Source organism: Marmota monax, unplaced genomic scaffold (genome assembly GCF_021218885.2).
Source record: "Marmota monax isolate L192 unplaced genomic scaffold, Marmota_monax_Labrador192_F-V1.1 WCK01_AAM20220418_F8-fsc00039, whole genome shotgun sequence".
Taxonomy (NCBI): domain Eukaryota; kingdom Metazoa; phylum Chordata; class Mammalia; order Rodentia; family Sciuridae; genus Marmota; species Marmota monax.
Genome location: NW_026693602.1, coordinates 13,783,304 through 13,807,601, shown reverse-complemented (window position 1 = coordinate 13,807,601; position 24,298 = coordinate 13,783,304). Strand labels below are relative to the sequence as shown.

Genomic DNA, 24,298 nt, shown 5'->3' with positions numbered 1-24,298 from the left:
CGGCGCCCCCGCGCGGGCCGCCAAGAGTTAACGCGGGCCGAGCCCCCCGCGCCGCCGGCGCCCCGCGCGCTCCCTCCGCCCGCGCGTCCCCACCCTCCGCTTTTGGCAAGGGATTAAAGTGCTCCCCCCTGTGGCAGCAGTGACCCAGAAATGAGTTGGATTCACACAGTCCTTCCTCCATAACGAGCCAAACGCCCGGCCGGGAGCGCCTCCGCGCGCGAGTGCCGGCTGTGTGCGCGCCGGCGAGGGCAGGGGCCCGCCCGGCGCCCCGCGCGTCCGCCCACCGCGGCCCGGACTCATGCGGCGCGGCGCGAGCGGGAGGCGCGGAGCCCAGCGCCTCGGCCGGAGCCCTCCGCAGCAGGTACGCGCGCGGGCCGCGGGGGCCGCGGGGGGCGCGCCGCGCGTGTGTCCGCGCGTCTCCGCGCGTGGGTCGGGGTGCGCGTCCCGGCCCCGCGGCGGCGGCGGCGGCGGCGGCTGCAGGACGAGCCGAAGGCTCAGCCATATTTGATGGTTTTGTTGCTTTGCTCGGGAGTTCTCGGGAGTAATTTAATGCCGAAGGTCGCTGCCTAGTGGAAATAATATAGTACGTCATTAATATGGCGCCAAAAGATTGGGTTCTCGATCCGTAGCGAGGAGGGAGGGAGGCGGCCGCCGAGCGCAGTGTTACTATCCCACCAGTAACTTGGGCTTTGCCGGGGCGGGGGCCGGAGGAGGAGAGGATGATGTCTGGATCCTGAGAATTGATCTCTGTTGGATTAGTAAGTTTTATTATGATTGTTTTTCAATTGGGGGGGGGGGCGAAGACTCGGAGCTTTTTCTTTTGAATTCGCTAAGAACATGCGGTTTTCAGGTGAATCATCAATTAAACGCGTTCAGCAGCAGAAACGCAGTTTAGTTCATAGAAAAAATTTAAAAAGCCAAAGTGCATTAGGCTGCATGAAAGTGGAAAGCATAGTAACAACTTGGTAGACAGATGGCAATGGCAGAACGCAGGTTCGCGTACATACATGAATCCAGAGTGTGTGGCCCTGTGTGTATGGGGGAAGGACTGTATTTGTCCGAACATAGGTGCGAGTAGGTACATCTTTGAGGAGCGGTCGCAGCCCTAGCCCTCGTCACCGCGTCACCACATGTCCAAAATGTTCATTGCATCAATTCAAGGGCAGTGAGCAGGGGTGGAGGGACACCTTGGCAATTAGATTCTTCCAGATTGGGTTTCCAACGATCAGACCTGTACTTACAGTGAGACCGCCTGTGAAGTGTAAAACCCTCCATCGGTGGAATTGAGAAGGAGTTACATCGATAGAGCAAAGTACCGATTAATCATGAACTTAAAACGGATTGCAAATTGCAACCTTTGGCACCATCTGCAAATTGTGGGGGTGGGGTCCTCTTGGTCTCCTTGCTGCTTTAAATGAACGTGCAGTGTGTACCCCGGGACTGCAAGTTGCAAAGCCCTCCACAGTGCACGTGTCCTGTGCCTGTGAGTGTGTGTTCGCGAGTTGGGGGCTGTTGTTCAGTAGCCAGCAGGCTTTCCGGGTTGCTCGGCGCTGGCTTGCAAATGCGGGAGAGGGATGGAATGTGGAATGTTGACCGGGGAACCGAATCCTGTCGGAACGGTCCCATTTGCTGGAGAAATTCGATCCCTTCCACCTCCTTCCCGCTCCCCCCCGCCCGCCTTCGGGCAGGAGGCGGGGCCGAGGACGCGGCTGCTGCTCAAAGTGGCGGAGCGCGGCGGCGGGAGGCAGGTGCACGGCACCCGCCAGTGGGGGTGCCTCAACTTCCGCGGGCGTTTAAATAGCAGCCTCTCTCCCCTCCCACCGGTAATAGGTGACCTGGCGGCCGAGGGCGGCGGGGGGAAGGGACGGGGGAGACCCGGGAGCGAGCCTCCGCGGCACGTGGGCAGGTGCTGGGTGGCCTCGGGGCCAACTTTTTGTAGCCCGCCTCTCGTGTTGGAGGAGAGGCGGCCCGGTGTGGAAATGGGGTCGGGCGGCGGCCGAGGCGTCACCTCACGGCCCCGCGGCGCTGCCGGGGCGGGGGCTGCGGAGGCGGAGACGCCGGCCCGCCGCGCCCGCGCCGCGGGAGCCCCGCACAAAGCCCGCGGCGCGGGGGCGGCCGCCGCGCCCCGCCGGGAACGGCCCGCAGCCGCCGCTGTCCCCGCGCCGGTTCCGGCGGGCGTCCGCGGGCGTCTGTTTGTTGGTTCCGCGCCGCCTTCCTCGCCGGATGGCTTCCTGTGACAGAGGTGATCCACAGTTTCCAGAACTGTCTGGGGGCGGGAGCCGAGCCGAGCCCGCTCGGGGCCGCCGCCGCCGCCGCCGCTCGCAGCCGTTTCTCTCCGGCCGGCCCGGCCCGAAGGTGCCGCCCCGGAGCGGCGCGGGCGGGGGCCGGCGCGGCCGTTTCCAGCGGCGCTAGTGGCTTGTGCACGCGAGGGAGCGTTTGATTTGCAACTGGGGCCGAGCGGATTGGTGCAGCGGCGGCGGGCGGGAGCGCGGCGGCGGCAGCGGGGGCGGCCGCCCCGAAACGGAGAGGGCGGCGGCGGGGGCGAGCCGCGGAGGGAGCGGGTCGGCTCGCGCCGCGCCGAGGTGTCACCCGGCGCCGGGCTCGGTCGCGGCGGGGGCTCCGGCACCGCTGCCCGCCTCCCGCGCCGTTGTCTCGGCCGCCGGGGAGCGGCGGAGGGCGGGGCGGCGCGGGCCCTGCGCACTCCGGCGGCGGCGGCGTCTCGGCCCGGCCCCCGGGGCCTCGCCCGCCGCCCGGTGGATGCTGCGAGCAGACAAAAAAGCGGGCGATTTGAACGCGCCCTCGGAGCCCGTTAGGAATGCGGCGGCGGCGCGGGCCGTTTGGAGCCGCCGCCGGCTCGGGAGCGCAGGGGACGTGGCCGCCCCGCGCCGCCGCCCGCCGAGAGGCGCTCGGCTCCTCTTTGTAAAGTGCTGGTGGCCGCCGCGGCTCGAGGCGGCCGCTGCGCTCCCGGGGGCGGGGGGCCTGCGGCGGCGGCTCTGCTGCTGCTCGAGCCCTGCCGGAGCCTCCCGGGCCGAGGAACTTCTTGTAAGATGCGGAAGAGAGTTTCCCCGAAAGCCGACTTTAGGTAGTGACTCCCCTGAGGGAAGAGATGCCGCAGGAAGTTGCATTTCGATACGATGGCAGCTGATGGCTTGAACCCCCTCCAGCCGAGACAGGCGGGGTGCCGGGGCCCAGCGCTGGCCTCTGGTGGCGAGTAGTACTGGGGGCAGCGCCTGCGGGGGAGTCTGGGGCCGGCACCCAGCAGACACTGGCCTTTTTATCCTGGAGGTTTTAGTCCCACGTACTGTCGCTTTAAAGTCAGATAAAACTTTCTTATTTTTGGTGTTTTTGCCTTCTTCTTGAGTTTGTGTGTTTCTGTAAGGGTATTTGACCTGGTATTTTCATTCCAACAGCTAGAACAAATGTAATTTAGAGCTCTCTAAGTGTTGGGTTTCCCCATATCTCCTTTTGTCCCTGTACTAGCAGCGATAATGGGAGTTGTCTGAACCTGCAGTTGAACTTGAACTTGATTTTGTCAAGATTACAGGCTACTTTCTAGTAAGAAAGGTTGAGTGGACTCTACAGAGATTTAAATTTTGACAAAAGTTGGGTGTATGTGCATTTAAAAGGAAAAAAATCTTATTCCCATCACTTTACAGAATTTCTATATAAACGAGTCTTTGGTTACCAAGCTTGTTATAGTAGTTATATAGTTGTACAGCAAAAATAGCAGAATGAGTGGACTTTAAGGAAATGTCTTATTTTAGAAAGGAGCTGTCGCTTAGCTCGATGAAGATGATCTGAAGTTGACTTGGAGACTTGGTCGGAGTTAAAGCAGAACCACAATCTTACCTGTTGATCTGAAAAAAAACACTACAGTGATGGTCTTACATGTACATTTCTGAAAACTAGAAAAAGAAGCAAATAAAATAAAAATGTGTTCTTGCCATCCAGAGATCCCTGTTGTACCACCTTCCAGATAATTTCCTGTGCATGTGTGTTGGAATCAAAGTGAGATCATGCTGTAGATGGAGTTCTGTAAGGAGCTTTCTTCCTGACAGCCAGCTTAGTAAACTTTGATCTCTTGTATTACTGGCACATGTTCAGATCTCTCCATTTGGCCCTAAAATGTGGCAGAATAACTTTGTTCAAACCACTGTCCTCTCAACCATTTATTGCATCTGGTTGTTTCCCTGAAGTAGATTCTTCCTCAGTTTTTGACAGGATATGTAACGTTGAGGAGGCAAGCCGTTGGAAATATAGTTGACTATTTAAACAAAGTTGGAAATCTAATATTTAAATAATGTTTTTTGTAATTTGGAAACCTTAGATTAGGAGACCACTTTTCTGAAAAATACTTTCTGGAACCCAGGTCCTCTCACTTGGTTTGCAAGTGCTCCATTGCCCAACTATAACCCCAGTCCCTTTCATTTATTTTGAGACTGGGTCATTGCCCAGGCTGGCCTCAAACTTGGATCCTCTTGCCCGAGCCTCCCGAGAGCTGGGATTTCAGGTGGACACCACTTTGTGGAGCCCAACTGGTGTATTTATCCACAGATGGTTGGAAAATGATTTGTCACATGTTTGTGTCTGAGGTGGCTGGAACAGCAAACAAGCCATTAACTGATATATCCTGGGGCTGGGGCTGGGATGAGGAAGAGCACATGGACTTGCATGGTTCTGCTTGCCTCTGTATTTTCCTGTTGCTGAAGCTCTGCCTGACCCTTGAGTATTTTGAGGCACCTCTTATACCATTGCAGTTAGTGGTCTCTCAGAATTTGCATTATAAACCCAGTTTTCCTTCAAGGTTTATAGAATGGAAATCCTCTGGAGGAAATTAAGACACATTAGTCAACACATCTTGCTTTTTGTATATTTAGTTGTAGATGGACACAATACCATTATTTATTTGTCTTTAGGTAGTGCTGAGGATTGAACCCAAGGACTCACAAGTACTCTACCACTGGGCCGCAATCCAGCCCCCACACCTTGCTTTTTATTTAAGTTGGTGTGGAAAAGTTTGACTTGATAAAACAGAGTTATATCGGTTCTAAACTCTCTTGTTCAAACCTTTAACTTAGAAAATTGGCATTACGTTTCCCAATTACAGCCACCCGCGCCCCCCCCCCCCATTTTTGTTGGAAAAGTATTTTAATTCCTGCCTGAGACAAGTAAGTTGTTTCCTTGAAAGTTTTAGCCTTCAGTCAATTCTCCATCTTCAAGATCTTGTAGCAGCACTCTGAATGTGTATTTAACATTTAGTGCTGGGGAGGCAGCTCAGCGGAGAGAGCACTTGCTTAGCATATGACAGGTCCTGGGTCTGGTTGCCAGAATTGTAAAAAACAAAAACCAAAAAGATGGATAATTATTATGTTTTTATCTCAATAGAATATAGTCTCAAAGTTGAGATTTAATTGAAAGAGTCTGTTATTTGTGTACTCTTTTGGGGGGATCCTGGGATTGAACCCAGGGGTACTCTACCACTGAGTTGCAACCCCCCCTTTTCTGAGATTGGCTTTGAATTTGTGATCCTCTTGCTCCAGCCTCCTGAATTGATAAGATTATTGGCAATTATGCACCAATTCACTGGTGCATCTGGCTTCTGGTGTACTTCTAATGCAAAAATTTTGGTCTGGCCTGTAAGCCCAGTGGCTTAGGAGGGTGAGGCAAGTTCAAGGCCACTAAGCAACTCAGTGAGACCCTGTCTCTAAATAAAATACAAAATAGGATAGGGTGGGGGGTGTGGCAGTTCAATCCCTATTGACCCCCCTCCCCCCCCAAACAAGCAGAAACTTTGTTCTGTGATCAAGAGGATGTATATGGGGCTGGGTTTGTGTTTGTGGCTCAGTGACAGAGTGCTCACCTAGCACATTTGAAGCCCTGATTTCAATCCTCAGCACCACATAAAGATAATAAATAAAGGTATTTGCCGCAGTCCGGCTGCAGCAAAATAACCGGGGGGTGACGAACAACTTGTGTAGATTGATACAGCAGGAGTGGGAGCCCTTTATTGCAGGACAGGAGCAGTATTTATACATTCCACAGAGCTTATCTAATTAGCATAAACTAGATACATCAGTCAACCAATAAGAAATCTCCACACTTAATGGCTCGCTTTTGTTACTTCTTAAACCACTCCCTCTGGCATTTTGCCAGGTACCATCCAGACTTGTTTACGAACTCTAACATTCCCCTGGCAAAATGCCAGGTGTTATTTTGACTTGTTTACAGACTCTAACATTTCCCCCTTTTGTTTAATTTAAATAATGACCATAGTGGTTTTTACACAAACACCACAAACAATCTGCTACAAGCAGAAGGGGAGGATACAAAATGTCACAATACCAAGCCAATTGATGGCTCCATGCAAGAAGCCCTTGGAAAAATTATACCAGCAATGACACCATTAGCAAAGATACTGAGTTACAATTTGTTGTACATTACAGTTTGTTGTCTCAGTCCAGGTAAAGTAGTGTCTCAATAGATTAACTCACAGTCCCGGTAAATCACAGTCCAGGTAAGTTCTGCAGGCAGCTAGCTTAAATCACAGTCCAGGTAAGTTCTTCAGGCAGCTAGCCTAAGCTGTAGCAGCAGAAACAGCAACAGCTCCGAAGTCTCATCCGTTTTTCAGCCGAAGTTTCATCCGGTTTTCAGCAACACTGGAAATTTTTCCATCCTCGTCCTCACCAGCACTGGGACGAAGGCAGGAACTCTTGCAAAGATGCTAAAGAAAATCCTGTAGCATTCCACTAAGAAAACAACCTTCTGAACAATTTAGTACATTATTTCAAGGGTTTTACATTTGAAATAAGCCTTAAAGGTGCTCATTACTCATTAGCTTCCAGGTGTGGGAGAACCATTGTAGCTTAGTTATTGGCATTGAAAATGACCAAACATCAGGGACACCAGTAGTGTCTTCTGCAGGCTGTAGTGCCTGGGCAGCCCCAGATGGCCCTGGGGAGTGTCCCCAACTCAAACTGCTACTGGGCACAGGGAGCAAGAGCCTGCGAGACTGTGCCTCCAGGTCAGGTGTAGATTTGGGCTCCCGGCAGTGGAAGAGCTAGCTCCCCGGCCAGGAGGCGGGGAAGGGCCAGTCGCCACCGCCTCTTGGAAAATCCTTGCTGCGCTGTGACCGGCTTGCACACTCAGCAGCCACCTCTCCGCTTCACGCACCCTCCAGTAACGAAAAGTATTTAGTAATAGCCTTTTGCTGCAACTTTTTTCCTGATAATCCTTCCTCCTCTGAACTTTCTTTTTCTTTCTGACTAGAGTTCCTGGGCTCTTATCAACACATGCCCTAACTATTCTTGGTTCCACTGGGGTGCCTTCTTCCCTTAGTAATTTACTTCTCACCCCTTCCATATTTTCATCACAAAGACAATACAATACACTGAGACAAAACAAGACACAAACATACTGTATCAATCTTCTCCATTTTCTCGAAATGGTCATTTTTCCTCTCGCCCTATCTGCCTAGGGACAAGCAGATTGCTCCCGTCCTATCTATGGTCGGGCAGCTTTTTTTTGTCACTTACCCCCGAGTGTCCCAGGGCTCCCCGTAACGGGCCACCATCTGCCCACCATCTGCCGCAGTCCGGCTGCAGCAAAATAACCGGGGGGTGACGAACAACTTGTGTAGATTGATACAGCAGGAGTGGGAGCCCTTTATTGCAGGACAGGAGCAGTATTTATACATTCCACAGAGCTTATCTAATTAGCATAAACTAGATACATCAGTCAACCAATAAGAAATCTCCACACTTAATGGCTCGCTTTTGTTACTTCTTAAACCACTCCCTCTGGCATTTTGCCAGGTACCATCCAGACTTGTTTACGAACTCTAACATTCCCCTGGCAAAATGCCAGGTGTTATTTTGACTTGTTTACAGACTCTAACAGGTATTGTGTCCAACTACAACTCTCTCTCTCTAACTCTCTCTCTCTCTCTCTCTCTATATATATATATATATATATATATATTAGTGAGAGTGTATGTGTATATATATTTGCTTTTTTGAAGTTGGTGGCTCTGAGGAAATGAGTTTCTTTGCCTTTCTAATAAATGCAGAAGTAGCCCTGGAATGCCCTTCTCCCTGCAAGAGGAAGGGACACATAAGTTTGAGGTTCAGTGCCAAGGAACAGAGTGGAGGAGATTGTCGCTGGACTCCTAGCCCAGGACACAAACGATTACTAAGGCTGTCTTTCATCACTTCCATGTAACAAAAATAAAGATCATAGACCTTGGATAGAAAGCTCAGTCACTGAGAAAGGGCTGCATAGTTTCATTTTTCGGAGATCAGGTGAGATTGGTTGAGGGAACGTTCAGGTGGGTATGGTTGTAGAGTACATATTTTCTTTTCCGTTTTTTTTTTTTGGGGGGGGGGGGTACCAGGGATTGAACTTGGGCACTCAACCACTGAGCCACATCCCCAGGTCTGTTTTTATATTTTATTTAGATGCAGGGTCTCACTGAGTTGCTTAGTGCCTCCCAATTGCTGAGGCTGGCTTTGAACTCACGATCCTCCTGTCTCAATCTCTAGAGTGCCTCCCAATTGCTGAGGCTGGCTTTGAACTCACGATCCTCCTGTCTCAGCCTCTAGAGCTGCTGGGATTACAGGCTGGCACTTGGTGCATATTTTCATTTTTAATTTTAATTGACTCTAGACCATTGATCTACATTAATATTCAAAGACCCAACTATTGATTTAACACCAGTTCAATATTTTTTTGCTTTGGTTCTTCAGATAGTCAAGACAAACTCAGGTGATTGAGGAACAATTGAAATTTAAGTTTGTTAAAGTTTTTTTTTTTTTTTTTAATAATTGTTTTGGTACTGAGAATTGTAAGCTACACCCCAGCCCAGTAAGTGTTTATTTTTGTAACCTTGTGTTTGGCTTGGGAGATATGGCTTAGTGGGTGAAGTGTTATTTTAGCATGCATGAAGCCCTGGGTTCCATCCCCAGAATCACGAAAGGACAACTCTCTCCTCCTTATGGCCTTTGGGGCTTGCTTGTTTGTTGAAATTAAACCATAGTTTGCTCTTGTTGAAAGCAGTCAAAATTAGTCCAGTTGATTTGTTTAATATCTCCTTCACAGGAAATCCTATTAATATGAAAATCTATGTTTCTAAGATAGTTTCTAAGCAGTTATTTTAAGTGAGGATTTCAGTGGTGAGGGTTCAAACTGAAGAATAAATTGGGCATTTTTCCTTTACTTCTTACTCCGGAGTAAGGAGCAAGAAATAGCAAGGTTATCCAGTTGCCTGAGGTTGAATTGCATGGTTTGCTTTTGCTTAGCACAAAGAACATTTAGATTCTTGATTTCGCACTGTCGTCTTCACAAGCATCAGTGATCTCAGTGTGGAAGTGAAATGATGCATTTCAGATCCGGAGGCTCAGAGTCTTTTTTTTTTTTTTTTTAATTTTTACTTTTTGTAGCAGTGGCACATGCCTGTAATTCCAGTGGCTAGGGAGGCTGAGGCAGGAGGATCACGAGTTCAAAGCCAGCCTCAGCAATGGTGAGGCCCTAAGCAACTCAGACCCTGTCTCTAAATAAAATACAAAATAGGGCTGGGGATGTGGCTCAGTGATCGAGTGCCCCTGAGTTCAATTCCTGGTACCCCCCCCCCCAAAAAAAAAAAATTGAATTTTTTTTTTGTAGTTGTAGATGGACACAGTGCCTTTATTTTATATGTTTACTGTTTATGTGATGCTGAGGATCGAACCCAGTGCCTCACATATGCTAGGCAAGTGCTCTGCCACTGAGCTACAGTCCTAGCCCCTCGTAGTCTTTTCCAAGTTGGACACTCTTGACCCTTGGAACCTCTGCCCTGGAAAATGAGGAAGTGCTAAAATGTGCATGTTAGTTAATTCAGGGGTTCAGTGGGTCCCGGAAGCATATCCTTGGAGTCCAGTTAATTTGTTTAAGCTCTGGTCACTTTTCAATGATTTCTCACTGATCTTACTGTCACTGTTAACCATGTCACTGTTAAATTTCTGACTAGAACAGTCATTTTTCTGTTTTATTAGGTTATTTTCTGTTATTAGCTTGAAAATCAGATAAGCAGTGTGTCTTTATTGGTGTACACTAGTCGCAAGCAGGAGGCTCAGGGATTTTCCTTTGAGGAAAACTTGTTGGTTTCTGGAGTTGGCCTTGGTTAAAAGTGCTTGAAGCTCCCTGCCCTGCCTTGTTCCTTTTGATTTTTGCTGTTCTAGTGAAGGGCTTTCTAGGGAATGAGTGTGTTTGGTCCTTGGCTTTGAGCTTTGGGTACTTAACCAGGACCTGGTGATTGATTCACCTTTAACTAAGTATGTATAATGTTGGTTTATAAGCATTGTATTGTCAGTCTATTGATTTGTAGAAGAACAGTAGAATTCTATTGTAAAGGGCCAGATAGTTTTCTGGGCCATATGGTCCACCACAACTGCTCCATTCTGCAGTTTTAAAGCAATCATGAACAAAAGGTGAATTAATGAGCATGGCTGTGTTCCAATAAAACTTTGTTTATGAATACTGAGATTTGCATTTTGAATGCTTTTCATGTCATGGAATGTTCCTTGACCTTTTCCCCCCTCAACCTTTGAATATGTGAAACCTTAAGGGCATTAGAAAAGGGGTTATTGACCCCTGATTTATAGCAACACAGGGTAAACTGATCAGCTGGTTCCCGGGCTCAGTTTCCTTTCTTACAGGAACCTGAAAAAACAAATTGCAATTAGAAGTTTGTGTGATAAATATGGGGGAATTGGCTAGTCTGAGGGCTGTGTGTGTGTGTGTGTGTGTGTAATATCTTAATTGGCTTTATTATATGATTCTAGACTAGGGCAGCACATCATTACATAAAATGGAACGTGTTCTTGGCCATGTGTATTAACTCTTGGTTCCTAGATCCCTTTTGAGGCTAGGATGTGTACCATGGGGGCCTGTATACCTAGGGAAGAACACCTAGGGAGTCATTCATGCCCATTAGGGGACCAGGCCAGGTAGCCCTGAGTAAGGGGATATGTATTATGGAACTGGACTCCCTGCAGAAGGAGATGATGTCAGGTAGGGTGTATGTGCCACGCCAATCAGAAGTTAATGCTACTGCCCCGACAACTCTCTCCTGTGGCAGCGCTCAGGAAGTGCCCCACACGTTCTTCTAGCCCTGTCTCTCATATGCCTCACCCAGCAGAGTGGCAGTCACAGCCCTCTTCCCATCATTTTGCCAGGAAACCATGTTTCAGTTTTTAGTTAACAGACTGTTGTTTGTTGATGCCATTTAGTTTTCTGCTCCCCAATAATTTGTCATGGCTATAAATCCCAGCAGTCATCAGGAGGTCAATGCCTGTGGTTCAGGTGCCATGAGGAGTTGCACCCAACTGCTTGGAAATTGGTTTCTGGTTCTTTGTCTGAAAAGCTTTTTCACAAGCTGCTGACCCTCTCCAAGATGAGAAAAGGTGAATTATTTTGTTTTATTTCTGAAATCTTCTCTAGCACTGCAATTGTGTTTTTAAAGTCTCTTGGAAGATCCCCTGGAGACAGCCCATGTTGTGAGAGTCCTTTCAGCTTTAGCCTCAGAATGTTTTCCCGACCTTGATGCCAGGGTTTGAGGCCATCTTAATGTCTCCATGACCATAATATAATAACAAGACTCCTACAATTGGGGCAGGATGTTTGTTTTCATGTGTAACTCAAGTGATGTACGAACGCAGGTTTTGTCAAGTGCGCTGTCTAGGTTTTCCAGTATACAACACTGGGAGTCTCTCTTGCTCTTTTGTTACAACAGTACTTTTAAAAAATTGTTAATGGTAACTGATAGTTTCAGACAACCAGCTATAATCAGGGAACAAAGTTCCTGAAAAGCAGCTGCATTTCAATCTGTGCACAGTGTAATTGTCATTAGCTGCTTGAGTCTGGTTCCTGCAGAAACTGTTTTGTGTTTCCTGTACAAGAACATCTGGTTGGAGCATTTAAAAATCTTCTAAAATTACCCTGTAGACACTTTGCATTTATTGGTTTATTCCATGGAATAATAGGTTTAGATTCCTTCCCTCCTTCACCCTTACCTTGGTTCATTCAGAAACTATCTCCTGCCAACACATGTTTTTTTCTAGAATGTCATTCTTTAATGAACTTTGAGTATGACACAAAAGTAGGCATGCATGTATGTATGTGTGCATTAGTTGGTGTGTGTGTGTGGCCAGGTGCTCTATAAATTAACACCTGTTTTATCAGAGAACCCAAGGCAGAATAGAACACACTTCTTATTTCAGTGAAATGCTTTAGAGAATAACCCTTTTTTTTCTGAGGTTAGGCTTACCTTGGTTTTTCCTGGTGAATTGTCAAAGTTTGAGAAGAGGAATAGGACTTAGAGAGCAAATAGGCTTTGTCTCTGGGGTGGTAGCACAGGTAAGAAGGGTCAGGTCGTTTCTGGGCTGGGTAAAAGAACCACCTAGTCTGCTGCTGTGGAGGCGATTATTCCATGTTGGTCAGCCACCTCTGGAATGTGGCCTTTTACTTGTGTTTTTTTCCAAAATAGTACTACTTTCAAAATAGGAAGTTGAAACGCTTTTATTTCCTTATTTTTTTGTAGTTATAGATGGACAGCATGCCTTTGCTTTATTGTTTACTTTTATGTGGTGCTGAGGGTTGAACCCAGGGCCTCACACATGCTGGGCAAGCTCTGTCACTGAGCTGTAGCCCCAGCCCCTCTTTTATTCTTTAAAGGTAACTTAAGCCCTAGTTGTTTTCCTCTGGGTTTGTTTCATGTGTTTTGAGTGACCTCCTGACATTGACTATTTTATTTTTAAAAAACATTTGCTTTTGAAGTGTGTCTGACATAATCAGGTAGAATGGGTGATTTTTGTGGTGGTAGCTTTAATTTTCTTAGCTTTTCCTTCTCTGCCTTTCTCTCAGGTGGTATTTTAAAGTGAGCCTTCGGTGTTTATCTGAGGAAGGAGGTGGGACGCACAGTTTATTGATGCTGCTTATTTTGGACTGGGTTTTGCTTAGGGCCAAGTTGTTCCCCCTGGGAACTTCCATAGAGTGAGAAGCAGGAAAGGAAGGTTCTAAGATTTAATTCTGCACTATTTTAAGTGTAGTATGCGGTCATGGTCAAAATTTAAATCCCGTTTAAAGGTCAAGAGAACCATGCTTAGAACCACTATGATCTTTTGTGTTCTTCCTGAATATTTCCATGAATATAAGAATACTTAGTGTGTGTGTTCTTCCTCTTCTTTTGTACATAAAAGGGCTAATGGTTTGTTTGTTCCCCCACCTCCTCATTTTGTCTGCTTTATTTTTTTTATTTTTTGTGGTAGATGGACAGAATGCCTTTATTTTATTTATTTTTATGTAATGCTGAGGATCGAACCCAGTGCCTCACGTGCCAGCTGAATGCTCTACTGCTGAGCCCCAGCCCTGCTTTTCTTTATTAATATGTTTTGGGCATCTTTCCATATCTGAGCATATAGATCTGCAGAGGGATCCTGACTAATGGAAATAGGATTGGAGGCCAGGGTGACTGACTATTGTTTGGTGTGAGTTAATTCATTCCCATGTCAAGGGCAGTTAGCAAAATGCATTCCAAGTACTAGCGAGTGCAATGTTTTGTCATAACTGCTCTTGGTTTGGTTGCTAACTTAAGGGGCGTAATAGTCTTTGGGGCCCCTAAGCAAATGATTGTGTTATTTATAACCTGCTAACTGAGCCTGTTTGTGATTGATTCAGAACCTCTGAATCAAACCTCATACATTTCTTAAAATTCTGAAAAATGCTTTTGTTGGCTTTTAAAATCTGAGTTCAAGAATGATTTGTACATTTACTGTGCAGTGATGAGTGCTGGCACTCAGGTTTATTGGTGATGCTCACAGGAGGGAGTGCTGTATTCAGGATTGGTCAGCCATCACAGTCTTTTCGTTTGGGGGAGGGTTTATTGCTGATAAAAACTCTTCCACTGGATATTTTCAATTTTGGTCTCTTTCTGAAGGTATTGTAGTAGCTTAGGCAGCATTTTCTTTAAATTTTGATGTATGACATTATAAAGAACATATTTTTAAAAGCTCCGTCTATTTAGACAAGATAAAAAGTTTAACACTTAAGATCTACACTATTTGTCAGTTAAATCAAATCTTTTTTTTTTTTTTTTTTTTTGACTAGATATAACCCTTTGGTTTAAAACGAGAAATTTGGGTTTGAGTTATAGTCATACAATATTTTTAGACTCTGCGCATATAAATTGGATAACGTTGCCAATTTGAAAACTTCTTATCTTAGGCAATTAATGTTTTCTTTAAAAACCGAGGTAAGATACCAGCTGTGTCCTTTGTGTTTGAGTTCATGGAGAGTTGTATACTCCTTGGAAGAGAATATTTTTTTTGGGGGGGGTGATTCTAATGATTACTAACTACTCAATCAAATTAAATGATTGGGTTAGTCAAAGTATTCAAAGTGTGAATTTAGCAAACAAAATGGAACAGCTAAAATACTTTTTAGCTTCCCGTGGGGACCACCTGGTGTCTGAAAACACAGACTACTCAGTTTCTGGAAAGTGCACTTTTTCGTAGAGTACACTTAGGCATTAAATTTTCGCTGTTTGACAGAGAATGGAGGACACCGATAAATTGAAGATGAATGTTGACAGAAGTTACTTCAGCTAAAGGTCATCGAGAAGGGAACCTGAAGCCATCTCTGTTCTGTAAAGCTGAGAGTCCAGGATGCAGTGTGTATATGGGAGGTGGTTTGCACATTTAGCCGTGCCTTTAGTGATAGTGTAGAGGAAGAGTGCAAAGGGTTTTGGTTGAGTACCTTCTGTGGCTTCTTGGAGTGACATAAATAACAGTAAAAACATAGTGCGTAAGGTTGATACTTTGAAATCAGCCTTTTTACGTCTGAGGCGTGAGATGGTTCAGATCACGCGGTATGATCCTTAGTGTGGTTGTAGAGTTTATGGCCTGGTCACAGTCCCTGTTCCTCAGCTGAGAATGCTGGCAGTCTGTGTTGCTCAGAGCTGTTTCCCAGGAGTGGCGCTGAGCAAACACCCTCAAAGTCTTCAGCATTATTCCCTGTGTGGCCCTGGCGTGGAACCCAGGGGCCTGGCACGTGTCAGGCAGGCTCTCCACACGGAGCCACTCCCTAAGTTGCTCAGGCTGGCCTCGAATTTGTGATTTGTCCTGTTGCTTCAGCCTCCTGGTTTCCCCAGTACTTCACTACTCTTTTGTCAAGTTCCTTTCCCCTCATCCCTGGGGTCAACCTGCCCAGGGCCCTAAGTTTACAGAACTTCCTGCGCCTGGGGCTGGTATCTGGGGCTGCTCCCAGCTTCTTGCCTGCGGAGTCTCCTGCTTCAGGGAAGGCAGCTCAGGTTGCGGGGCTTGTGATCAGCAGCCTGGAGGCTTCACGGCCAGGCCCACTGAGGCAGCTGTCACTCCTCCCCGCCCTCTCCATGGCCCAGGGTTCCTGGGACTCTGTCTTCACATGCTCTGGCATTGAACTTGATGAACCGCTCCTGGATGAATGTGGTAACTGTGACAGGGATGGAGGGAGAGCCATCTGCTGGTCACCTTGTTGGGCTTCTTGAGGAGCCAGGGCCTGTATACCATTATTACCCGAGCCCCCTGTGGCCAGCTGCCCCCTCAGTCAGCCACTCTGGGCCAGATTCTCACTGGAATCTTGAATTGCTAGCCACCCTCTCTTCCTCTTTTTGGGCCGCCTCAAATGCCCACCAGTTAGTATTTTTGTCTGTCTGGTTGTTGTTCCTCGTGGTGAACGGGACGCTGCAGGGTCATGTACATTGAATCACTTTGAGTCAGGTTGGTGAAGTCCAGACAATATGGAGGTGAGTCTTGCTGAGTACTGGCCCAGAGTTCTGGGGGTGCTTCTTGTAGCAGCCCTATGGGGCCCTTTTGACCGACAGCTGGCCCTTCTACCTCATGTCTTTATGTCATATTTAGCTTGAGAAAATCTCTGAGCTCCAGAAATTAGGACGATCTCTGTAGACACACAGGTAGGAACTCACCCCTAAGTCCTGATGCAGAGCAGGCATGAATACACACTGTGGCTCCTTTGATCCTCTGCTTGAGGAGAGGAACCTGGGCTTCCTGAGGAATCCTGAGAGGGAGTGGAGGGGATCTCCCTGCCCTTGGCATCTGACCTCCTTCCTGTCCTGGCTTGCCCACAATCCTCGGGAGGCCAGCGAGTCGGAAAGTGCTTATCCTCAAGGCTTCCTCCTACTATTGCGCCCACTGAACCCGCCCTGCTCCTGGGATATAAATCCCCACTTGTCCCTTGGTGACTGAGTTGAGTTCATCTTGCTCCCCCACTGCTGCAAGGCCCCATTGCAGTGGTTCTTAACCTAATCCTTGCTCTCCTCTCCCTTGAATGAAATCTGCTTTACCATCTTCAACAAGTGTCACCATCCCCCCCCACACTGACACTATTAAAAAAAAAAAAACAGTGAGAAAGAAGGGCAACAGCTTGTAAAAGAAGAACAAGTTTGAACTGAGCCGTATGGGCTCTCAAGTGCTCAAGAGTTGGGATGGTGGATAAGGTATTTGGTGGCTTTTGATTGAACCCCGGAGAAGTGGTGGGATTGAGTAAGGAGAGAAACAGAAGCAGCATTAGTGGCGGTTGAGAACGACAAGGAAGGGTTTTCTAGAGAAGAGAGAGGCCTGGCCCAAAGGAGGTGTGTATGCTAAGTTGGGGCTTCCTAGGATGGATGGGACGGGGTCAGAAAACTTGGGAGTTTCTCCCTGGACAGTTTGTACTTGGACTTGTTTGCAGGGGGACCTCAGGGAGAGATTTTCGAAGGAAATGGCCTGATGAGTTCACCTCAGGGTAATTACTCTGTAACTGACAGTGGGAAGAAATCATAGGCTTGGAGAATGGAACTAGGTAAAAGTGACGTCTTATGTTTCCTGGTGCTGTAATAGAGCACCGTGGTCTGGTAACTAGATCGAGGGGCCACATCTGGTGAAGGCTTTCTTGCTTGGTCATTTTAGGGTAGAAGGCATTAAAATGGGGGTGACCCAGAAGGGGCCAAACTGACAGCACGGTCATGACAGCCCACTTTGGAGCTCTGCCTGCCCCATCTGGCCTAGCTCACCACACTTGCTTGGGGATCTGGTTTCCAACACAGGAACTTTTGCGGGTGATTGAAGACCAAACCGTGGGGCAGTAGGGGGACTTGGTGTCAGTTGGTAAGCCTGGCAGTTGCAAATAAGGAGGGATGTGTATTAATAAAGAAACAAACAGGTAGATAGGATGATTCTGTGTTTGCTTTGCCCAAATGTGCTCCCTTCTCTGGCCGTCTCCCCTTTGTTCATCCTCTCCTGACTCCATCCACTGCCTGCGTTCTTAGAGAACCATGCATTTGCCACTCAGGCACCATCAATGGCCAGTTCCTGTTGCTTGCCTGTTTCCTCAGTGAGGCCAGAAGCCCCATGAGGCCAGGAACTGTGGTTTTCTTCCAACACCTCCTAATACATTAGATATTCCCGTCTGCTGTTACACTTGCTGCTTTCTCTTGAGTGCTTGGAGGAGCCCTTTTAATTGATTATTACTTAATCCTACTACCATCTAGGTGGATCTGCCACTGGCCCAGAGGGTCAGGGAAGGTAATAATGCATAGCCACTCCGCTTTCTCCTGCTTTTACTTGACAGACGTTCGAAACGTATACCCACCGCATTGTGGTATTGTGTATGTTGGAGAAGGTAACGTGGACTTTGATTTTCTGATCCAGTGAGTAACCCTGGGTGTGATAAATCAGCCCAGTGCCAAGGTTTAAGTACAGTAGGGCCACAGGGGAAGAAGCTGTGCAGGGCACTGACACCATCACTGCCAGCTCCCCTGGAGAAGCAGGGTACAGATCATGAGGGGAAGTGGGGTTTGCTGGAAGGAAAGAACTGCTTTATTCCATGTGCATGGTTTTGCTAGAGGAAAGGGTGTTCAGGAGCTTTGCCCTGTGTTGGCCGGTGCTTGCGTTTGGCATTTAGTGACTGACTGACTGCCCATATGCCTTCCACGTGAGTTTTGTTTGACGCTGGAAGGAAGGCATTTGGTTCGAGGGGTGTAGCTTCTCCAGGCTGTTCTGTTCAGGCAGATTGAATGTCTGAGCAGAGAAGGCGAGGCAGGCTCTGCTCTTGTGTGTACCTGGGAAGGGCTCTGAGCCTCTGCTCCATTCCCGTGCCTGCTGGGGAGGAGGTAACTGCACCCTGCCCTGTGGCAGCACACCCTTACTGAAGGACTTCCTTAAGGAAGTCCTCTGTAGGTCGTATTTTCTATTTGTTTTCTTTTTTAAAGGTCTTCACAACAGGCTTTGGGGAGCTGAAGAAGCTCTTGTCACCAATGAGTGGGTTTCCCTTTCTGTTTGTACTCCCTGTTGGGTCCCCACAGGACCAGGGGTGTCTGCCAGATGGCGGAGGAGGCCACCACCAGCGGTTGGTGTTGGAGGAAACAGAGCAGGAGGGAGTCATTGCAGTTGGGAAGTGTGTCACAGGTGTTGGATGGCCTGAGCTTTTGGCAGGAATGATCAACTTGTAGGGTTCTGGGTGAGAGGGACTTTGGAGACAGGGGCTCTTGGAAAAGGGGGCAGGTGGGATTTTAGGATTGTGACCCTGCCCTCAGGTGAAACCCTGTCCCACAAAGCATGTTCCTAAGGCAACTTGTGACCCTATCAGGACTCAAGTCCTGCCTTCATTTTGATAAATTCTTTTAGTGGGTTTTTTTGGGTGTATACTGGGGATTGAACCCAGGGGCGCTTACCCACCGAACCACATCTCAGTCTGTTTATACTTTGAGCCAGGGTCTCACTAAGTTGCTTGCTAAGTTGCTGAGGCTGACTTTGAACTCACGATCCTCCTGCCTCAGCCTCCCAAGCCACGGGGATTACAGTTGTGTGCCCCTGCACCTGGCTTCTTTTAATGGTTTTGAACAATTGATTGATAAGCAAAATCCCACAAAATTTTAACTGAGTTGAGTTTTCTAGGAAGAAATATAAAATATTGAAATGGCAGGTCAGGGGCCTGAATGTTTGAATGGGTCACGTCACGTTGATCTGTTTCCTAAGGGGAAACATGCCTGTGAATTAATAAAGTGGAGATCACCAGAGAAAAAGACTCTATTGATGTTTATGTGCTTGTACTTAGTCACCAAAAAGTAAAAATCCCCCTAGGTGGTCAGACCTGGGGCTTTTCTACAGTGTAAAATTTGAATTCAGGGTGATGACTGGTGAAGTGACTAGTCACAGCCTGAGGGGATTGGGCTTCTAGGGAGGCAGGCTGGCTCTGGGAAGATGACCACCAGGCTTGTGTGGGCAAACTAGTGGCAGTTGAGGGTTGTTTATGCACGGGAGCTGTTTGTTGGGGGAAGTTTTCTCTACAGAGGGAGATTTCTGCCCTTCTAGTCAGCTAGGCAAAGGCAGTGAGCCCCCTTCCTGCCGCTTCTAGTCGCCTTCAGACCCAAGTGGTGTAGCTGGGTCCCATTTTAGTAGGACGCAGTCTGCTCCTTGAGACTGCGCTTTTACGGGTTTGGTTTTCAGTTACTGTCCTGCTTAGCACGCTCTCCTCCACCACTCTGTGCCACGGTGTCACTGGTGTCACTGGAAACGCGGTGTGCACTTTCTGAGGGGTGGGGGGTCAGGTGCTGGGCCACCACACTTCCTCTGACTTGGAAAGCTGTCCTTCCTCTTGGAGAATTCCTGATCCTGCAGTAAGATCAGGGCTCTGCAGGGGTCAAGGAGATCAGTAATTTTAGTTAGAAAAAACTGTTGGATTTGTTTAGTGCTTTTTCCTGTGTGGATGTAACTATGATTTCATCTGCGAAAGCTCAGTGACTGTTCAGTCTCTGCCCACCTCCTCTTTCCTAAATGCAGTCTTGCTGTCACTTGAGTGGTGCTAGATGCCTGTCACTACCAGCTTCCTGAAAGAGTGGGCCAGGTGGGCTGGGAATTTGTACAAACCTATATTTTAGTTTAGTGGATTTGCTTGTACTGGGCCTGACAGGAGTTGGTCGAGGGAAGACACTGGAGGGTCCTGAGCTCTGTGCCATGGTGTGACCTTGGAGAGACCTTGGAGAAGTTGCTCCTCTTGGCTTTCATTTCCTAATGGGTAGAAGAGAGGGGTCTGCACCGAGGGTATGGCGTCCTGCAGCGAGTTGCCGTGAGTGGAGAGGGATGGGGGGACATTCGTCTTCCCGTGAACCCGCCTGGTTTGTTTCTGGAACTCTAAGTTGACTTGGCTTTTAGGATTATTTTAGCAAAAATTTGCCAGAGAAGTGCAGTCATGCCCAGTGCAGTGTAAAAATTCAAACATTCAGGCACCACCCTGTCCCCTGCCCCCCAGGGACACATACAAAGGGGAAGTCCATAGCAAGGAGGGAGTTGGTTGCCCTGGGTCTGCTCCTGCAGTGCTTGCTGCTTGTCAGCTAGAGACTCGTGGGGTGGTTGTAGCAGTGGTCTCTCAAGGGACTATAGAGAGAAACCTGGCACCTTCAGGAGACCTGCTGACAAGAGCGCGCCCCCCCCCCCCTTTAACCTGTTCTGTTAATTATTGCAACTAATTATGCATCTTTGGTCTTTTCACGGTTTGCAATTAAAAATGCTACTTAAGCATTTGTTTGCTTTTGTTTGCTGCGGATCCTGGGCCACCATCTGAGCACAACTTGATGATTGTGTGTTATCATCTTGGGTTAAGTGCTGTCTCATTGCCTTGCAGGCTGCCTGCTGCTTCCCGGGGAGATCATGAAACGAGGTCGCCTTCCCAGCAGCAGTGAGGATTCTGACGACAATGGCAGTAAGTCCTGCTTTGTTGTTCCTGGAGCCTTCCAGGGTTTGGGGCAGTGTTAAAACACGGTTTTTAAATGTAATGCTTTAAATAGCTGAGGTCCTTTGCATATCAGCAGGTCAGGGGCAGCCCCAGGCTGAGCACACTGGAGTGTGATACCGTAGGTCTGTAACCAGATCTTTTTTCCCTGTGAGGTCCATTGCATACCTGAGGCTTCCTGTTTGTTATCCAGGGATGAGTAATCTGGTTCCAGGAGTCACTGGTGTGGCTGTTTTTCTTAAACATCGTTTAAGGTACTTTGCAGTTGCTCTTTATGAAAAGGGAACTTCATCCAAGCCAGGTGATTATTAACCAGTTCCATTCCTTCGCTGGAGGTGGAGGGCCACCTGGTGTGACTGGAGCACGCAGTTTTCCATAGGCTGAGGCTGCGGGCCGCTCTCCCTGGGCTTTCTCTGAAGGTGCTTGCTGCTTAACTCTGCTACTCTGCGCCTGGCACCCTCACATTTCCACCAGAAGTGAGTTGGCTTCCAGACAGTCAAAATAAATGTCACAGTGTCTGCATGGAGACGCCAACAGGCTCCTTAGGGAAGAGCTCCCCTCACACAGCAAAGTGTCTGAGCTCTAGCCCTCTAGCTTCTGTATGATGTTGTACAGATTAAACTGGGGGCCACCTGAAGGGGAGGATGCCGTGCTGTGGGATGGGAAGGAATGGGCCTGCTTTCAGGGTAAAATCTGCTCTGAAGGAAGTCAGTTCCAGAGCTGTCTGTCTGATGTGCTCTGGAAACAGATATGCACAAATACGGGGGTGGGGTGGGGACCCGGGATGCTGCTAGAGGACATGGAACTTATGCTGTTCCTGAAGGATGAAACAGGTTTTTGGCCAACACGCTGTCATTAGTTTCTTGGTCTCTTAATGTCAGCAAATTAAAAGTTGCAAATGAGGGCGCAAGGCTTTGCTGCCATAGTGGGCTGCACTGAAGCCATGGAAAGCTGCGGAAGGGCCTGGGTGCAGGCATGGAGTGCTGCACCTGGAACTGCTGGCCTTGGGAGGGACGGTCAGTTGTTTGGGGATATGAACCCAGGTAGACTGACCATGCCTGAAGGGCTGGGGTAAGGGGCTAAGGGAATGGGGCCTTTGGGAAGGCAGCAGGAGCCGCTGAGTTGGCTTTGGGAGCAGGGAGGGGAGAAGTAGGGAGCCTACTAGTGTCAGCTCTGAAGAGAGGGCTTTTTCTGGTATTTGAGGGACAGGTACTGAGGGCTGACTCACCCGCAGGCAGGTGAAGCCACCTGTCTAAGTGTTCTGGGGTGCTGCCTTCTGAACTTGAGCCACTTAGAGTTTCACAGCTTTTACTCCTTGTTTTCTCCAGTGTTTACTACTGCTCAGGAGAAAGCAGGCTTTGGTGTTTCTTTCCAGTCCCCCATGGGACCTGTCAGTGCCCTCCTGAGTTATTAAGTACTCAGTAAACCTTGCTGCTTGCTTGGGTTTGCAGTTTTGTCCTAAAGCAATTAAAAAAGAAGCCTTGCTTTATAGGTTCAGAATTTATCAGAAGAAGGTCTTATGAATCATCTCCACATACTGATAGTGCCCAATAAAAGGCTGAAGTTCTGTGTGCGTGTGCGCTCGCTTAGGACCTGTCCCTTTCTAGACCAGCATTGTCTAGTGGTGTGGAAACGTGTAGTCTAGGGAAACTGAACTGAAGTTAAACTTCTCCATTTTAATAAGCACAGATTTATAAATCCCTGTGCAGCTAGTGATTTCCACTTGTGGCTGCCACTCTGTGTAGTGCAGCTCTGGACATACTGTAGACTCCTGTCCAGAGGCTCTTGCTAGCTTCAAAACCCCTAGTATTAGTTAGCTCAGGCTGCCATGACAAAGCACCATAGGCATGGTGAATTAACAAACAGAAATGGATTTTCTTTTTCATAGTCCTAGAGTTGGAAATCTTAAGATCAAAGTGTTGGCGGGCTTGGTTTCTTCTGAGGCCTTACCCACTGGTTTTTCCTTGCTGTGACCGCACATGGTCTTTCCTCTAATGACACTGGTCAGATTGGACTAAGGTCCATTTAAGTCTGTTCTTTGCAGATGCCGCTTCCCGTATGGTCATAGTCTGAGGTATGAGGGGTTAGGCTTCACAGTAATGGGCACAGTGCAATCCATAGCAGCCCCAGAAGGGAAGATGCCTCATCTGAAAGATCTGAAAGTGCATTAACCAGTTCGAGATGGAAGAGGAGGAGTCCACCAGAAGGGCACCTCCGAGGTGGCCTTTCCTATGGGCCTGGGATTAAGGGAAATAATGTCTAGGATGCTGGAGTTGGGTTAGCTGCATAATAGGTGCCGAAGCCCAGTTCTCTCCTATCCCTGGCCTGGGTATGGGAGAGGAATGCTGGTTGCTGGCAGAAGGTAGGCCGTGCTTTGGTCATAGGGTGGCTCATTGTGAGAGAGGTGCTGATGCTTTGTGACTGCCTGTCTGCACTTAATGATTTGGTAATCATGGAGGATGATGGTAGTGGTGAACAAGCAGCTCTGGTTGAGTGCCAGGCCTCATAAAAACATTTGCATATTCAGACCAGGAGCCCGCCTTTCATTCTCCTGGGGCAGCTGGTTCATGGTACACCAGCCCACTCAGTTGCACTGGAGTGCCTTCTTTCTTGTATGTACTGGGGACTGGATGGGCATGCCCACTGCCCCTGGTGTAGGGTCTTATAGAGAGAATGCCACCGGATACAGTATTTGCTTCCATTGCTGCTCAGCTGGGCTTGGCCTGTGCACTGGCCACTCCTGGCTGCTCCAGCCTGCAGGCCTGACAACATTTTGGCCGTAGTTCCCAGCTCAGTGCAGAGCATGTGTCCAAGTACGGGAGAGGCAGTGGCGGACATCAGCATGGGGCCACAGCATTGCCACAGCCGTGCTGGGCCCTGCCTTCTTTGAGCCTGGAGCCCATGGCTTTGGTTTCTGGCCTGGCCCAGAGGAGTACCAGTGTGGTATTTACAGTTGGGGATAGATGGCGCTTTCTGTGCCAGGCACAAGCCCTCGTCCAGCTGCAGGCGTGGTCCTTGCAGTCTTTCTCCAGGCGCCCTGGAGGCCTAGCTCTGCAGTGGGATGGAATAGTGTTGGGTTTGAGGCAGCTCTGTAATTGCTGGGCTCCTGAGACCGGGTGGCTCAGCCGAACTCTGAGGTTATGCATCATGCCAGGGTGTGGCCCAGAGAAACAGGCCCTTTAATTTCCTGCTTCCCATCCAGGATCCTCTGACCTCAGGGGTTTGGCAAATGTGGGAATTGGTTCCACCATATGTTCATTATTTCCAAAACTTGAAAGATTTCATTTTATCTACAGAGGATAATTCAAACATCAATGTCCCTTCTTTTGGCAGGAATTATATGTTACTGGTTGTCTGGCCAATTCGTAGCTCTGATCTGTATCCTTCGGTATTTTTCCTATTAAAATGAAGATTAGTGCTATCTGGCAAACCCCCACCCCATCCAGGTCATGAGGTCTTTGGCTGGGTGAGGTAGCCAGATACAAATGGGGTTTTCATTGGTTCT

At 48.4% G+C, this 24,298-nt stretch overlaps 1 protein-coding gene across 5 annotated transcripts in view; it reads left to right on the top strand.

The window, feature by feature from the left end:
- Nucleotides 1–239: 239 nt before the first annotated feature.
- Jade1 (jade family PHD finger 1) overlaps nucleotides 240–24,298 on the top strand; it is a 56,848-nt gene continuing 32,789 nt past the window's right edge. The window contains exons 1-2 of one of the 5 annotated variants that reach the window (XM_046459545.1): nucleotides 240–361; nucleotides 20,686–20,763. In XM_046459545.1, coding sequence (XP_046315501.1) covers nucleotides 20,712–20,763 — 52 coding nt within the window. In that variant the 5' untranslated portion in view covers nucleotides 240–361; nucleotides 20,686–20,711. Of the gene's footprint in view, nucleotides 362–619; nucleotides 759–1,692; nucleotides 1,824–2,167; nucleotides 2,243–3,057; nucleotides 3,083–20,685; nucleotides 20,764–24,298 lie in introns of those variants that run through there. The other 4 variants (XM_046459547.2, XM_046459546.2, XM_046459544.2 and 1 more) reach the window with 4 other exon arrangements.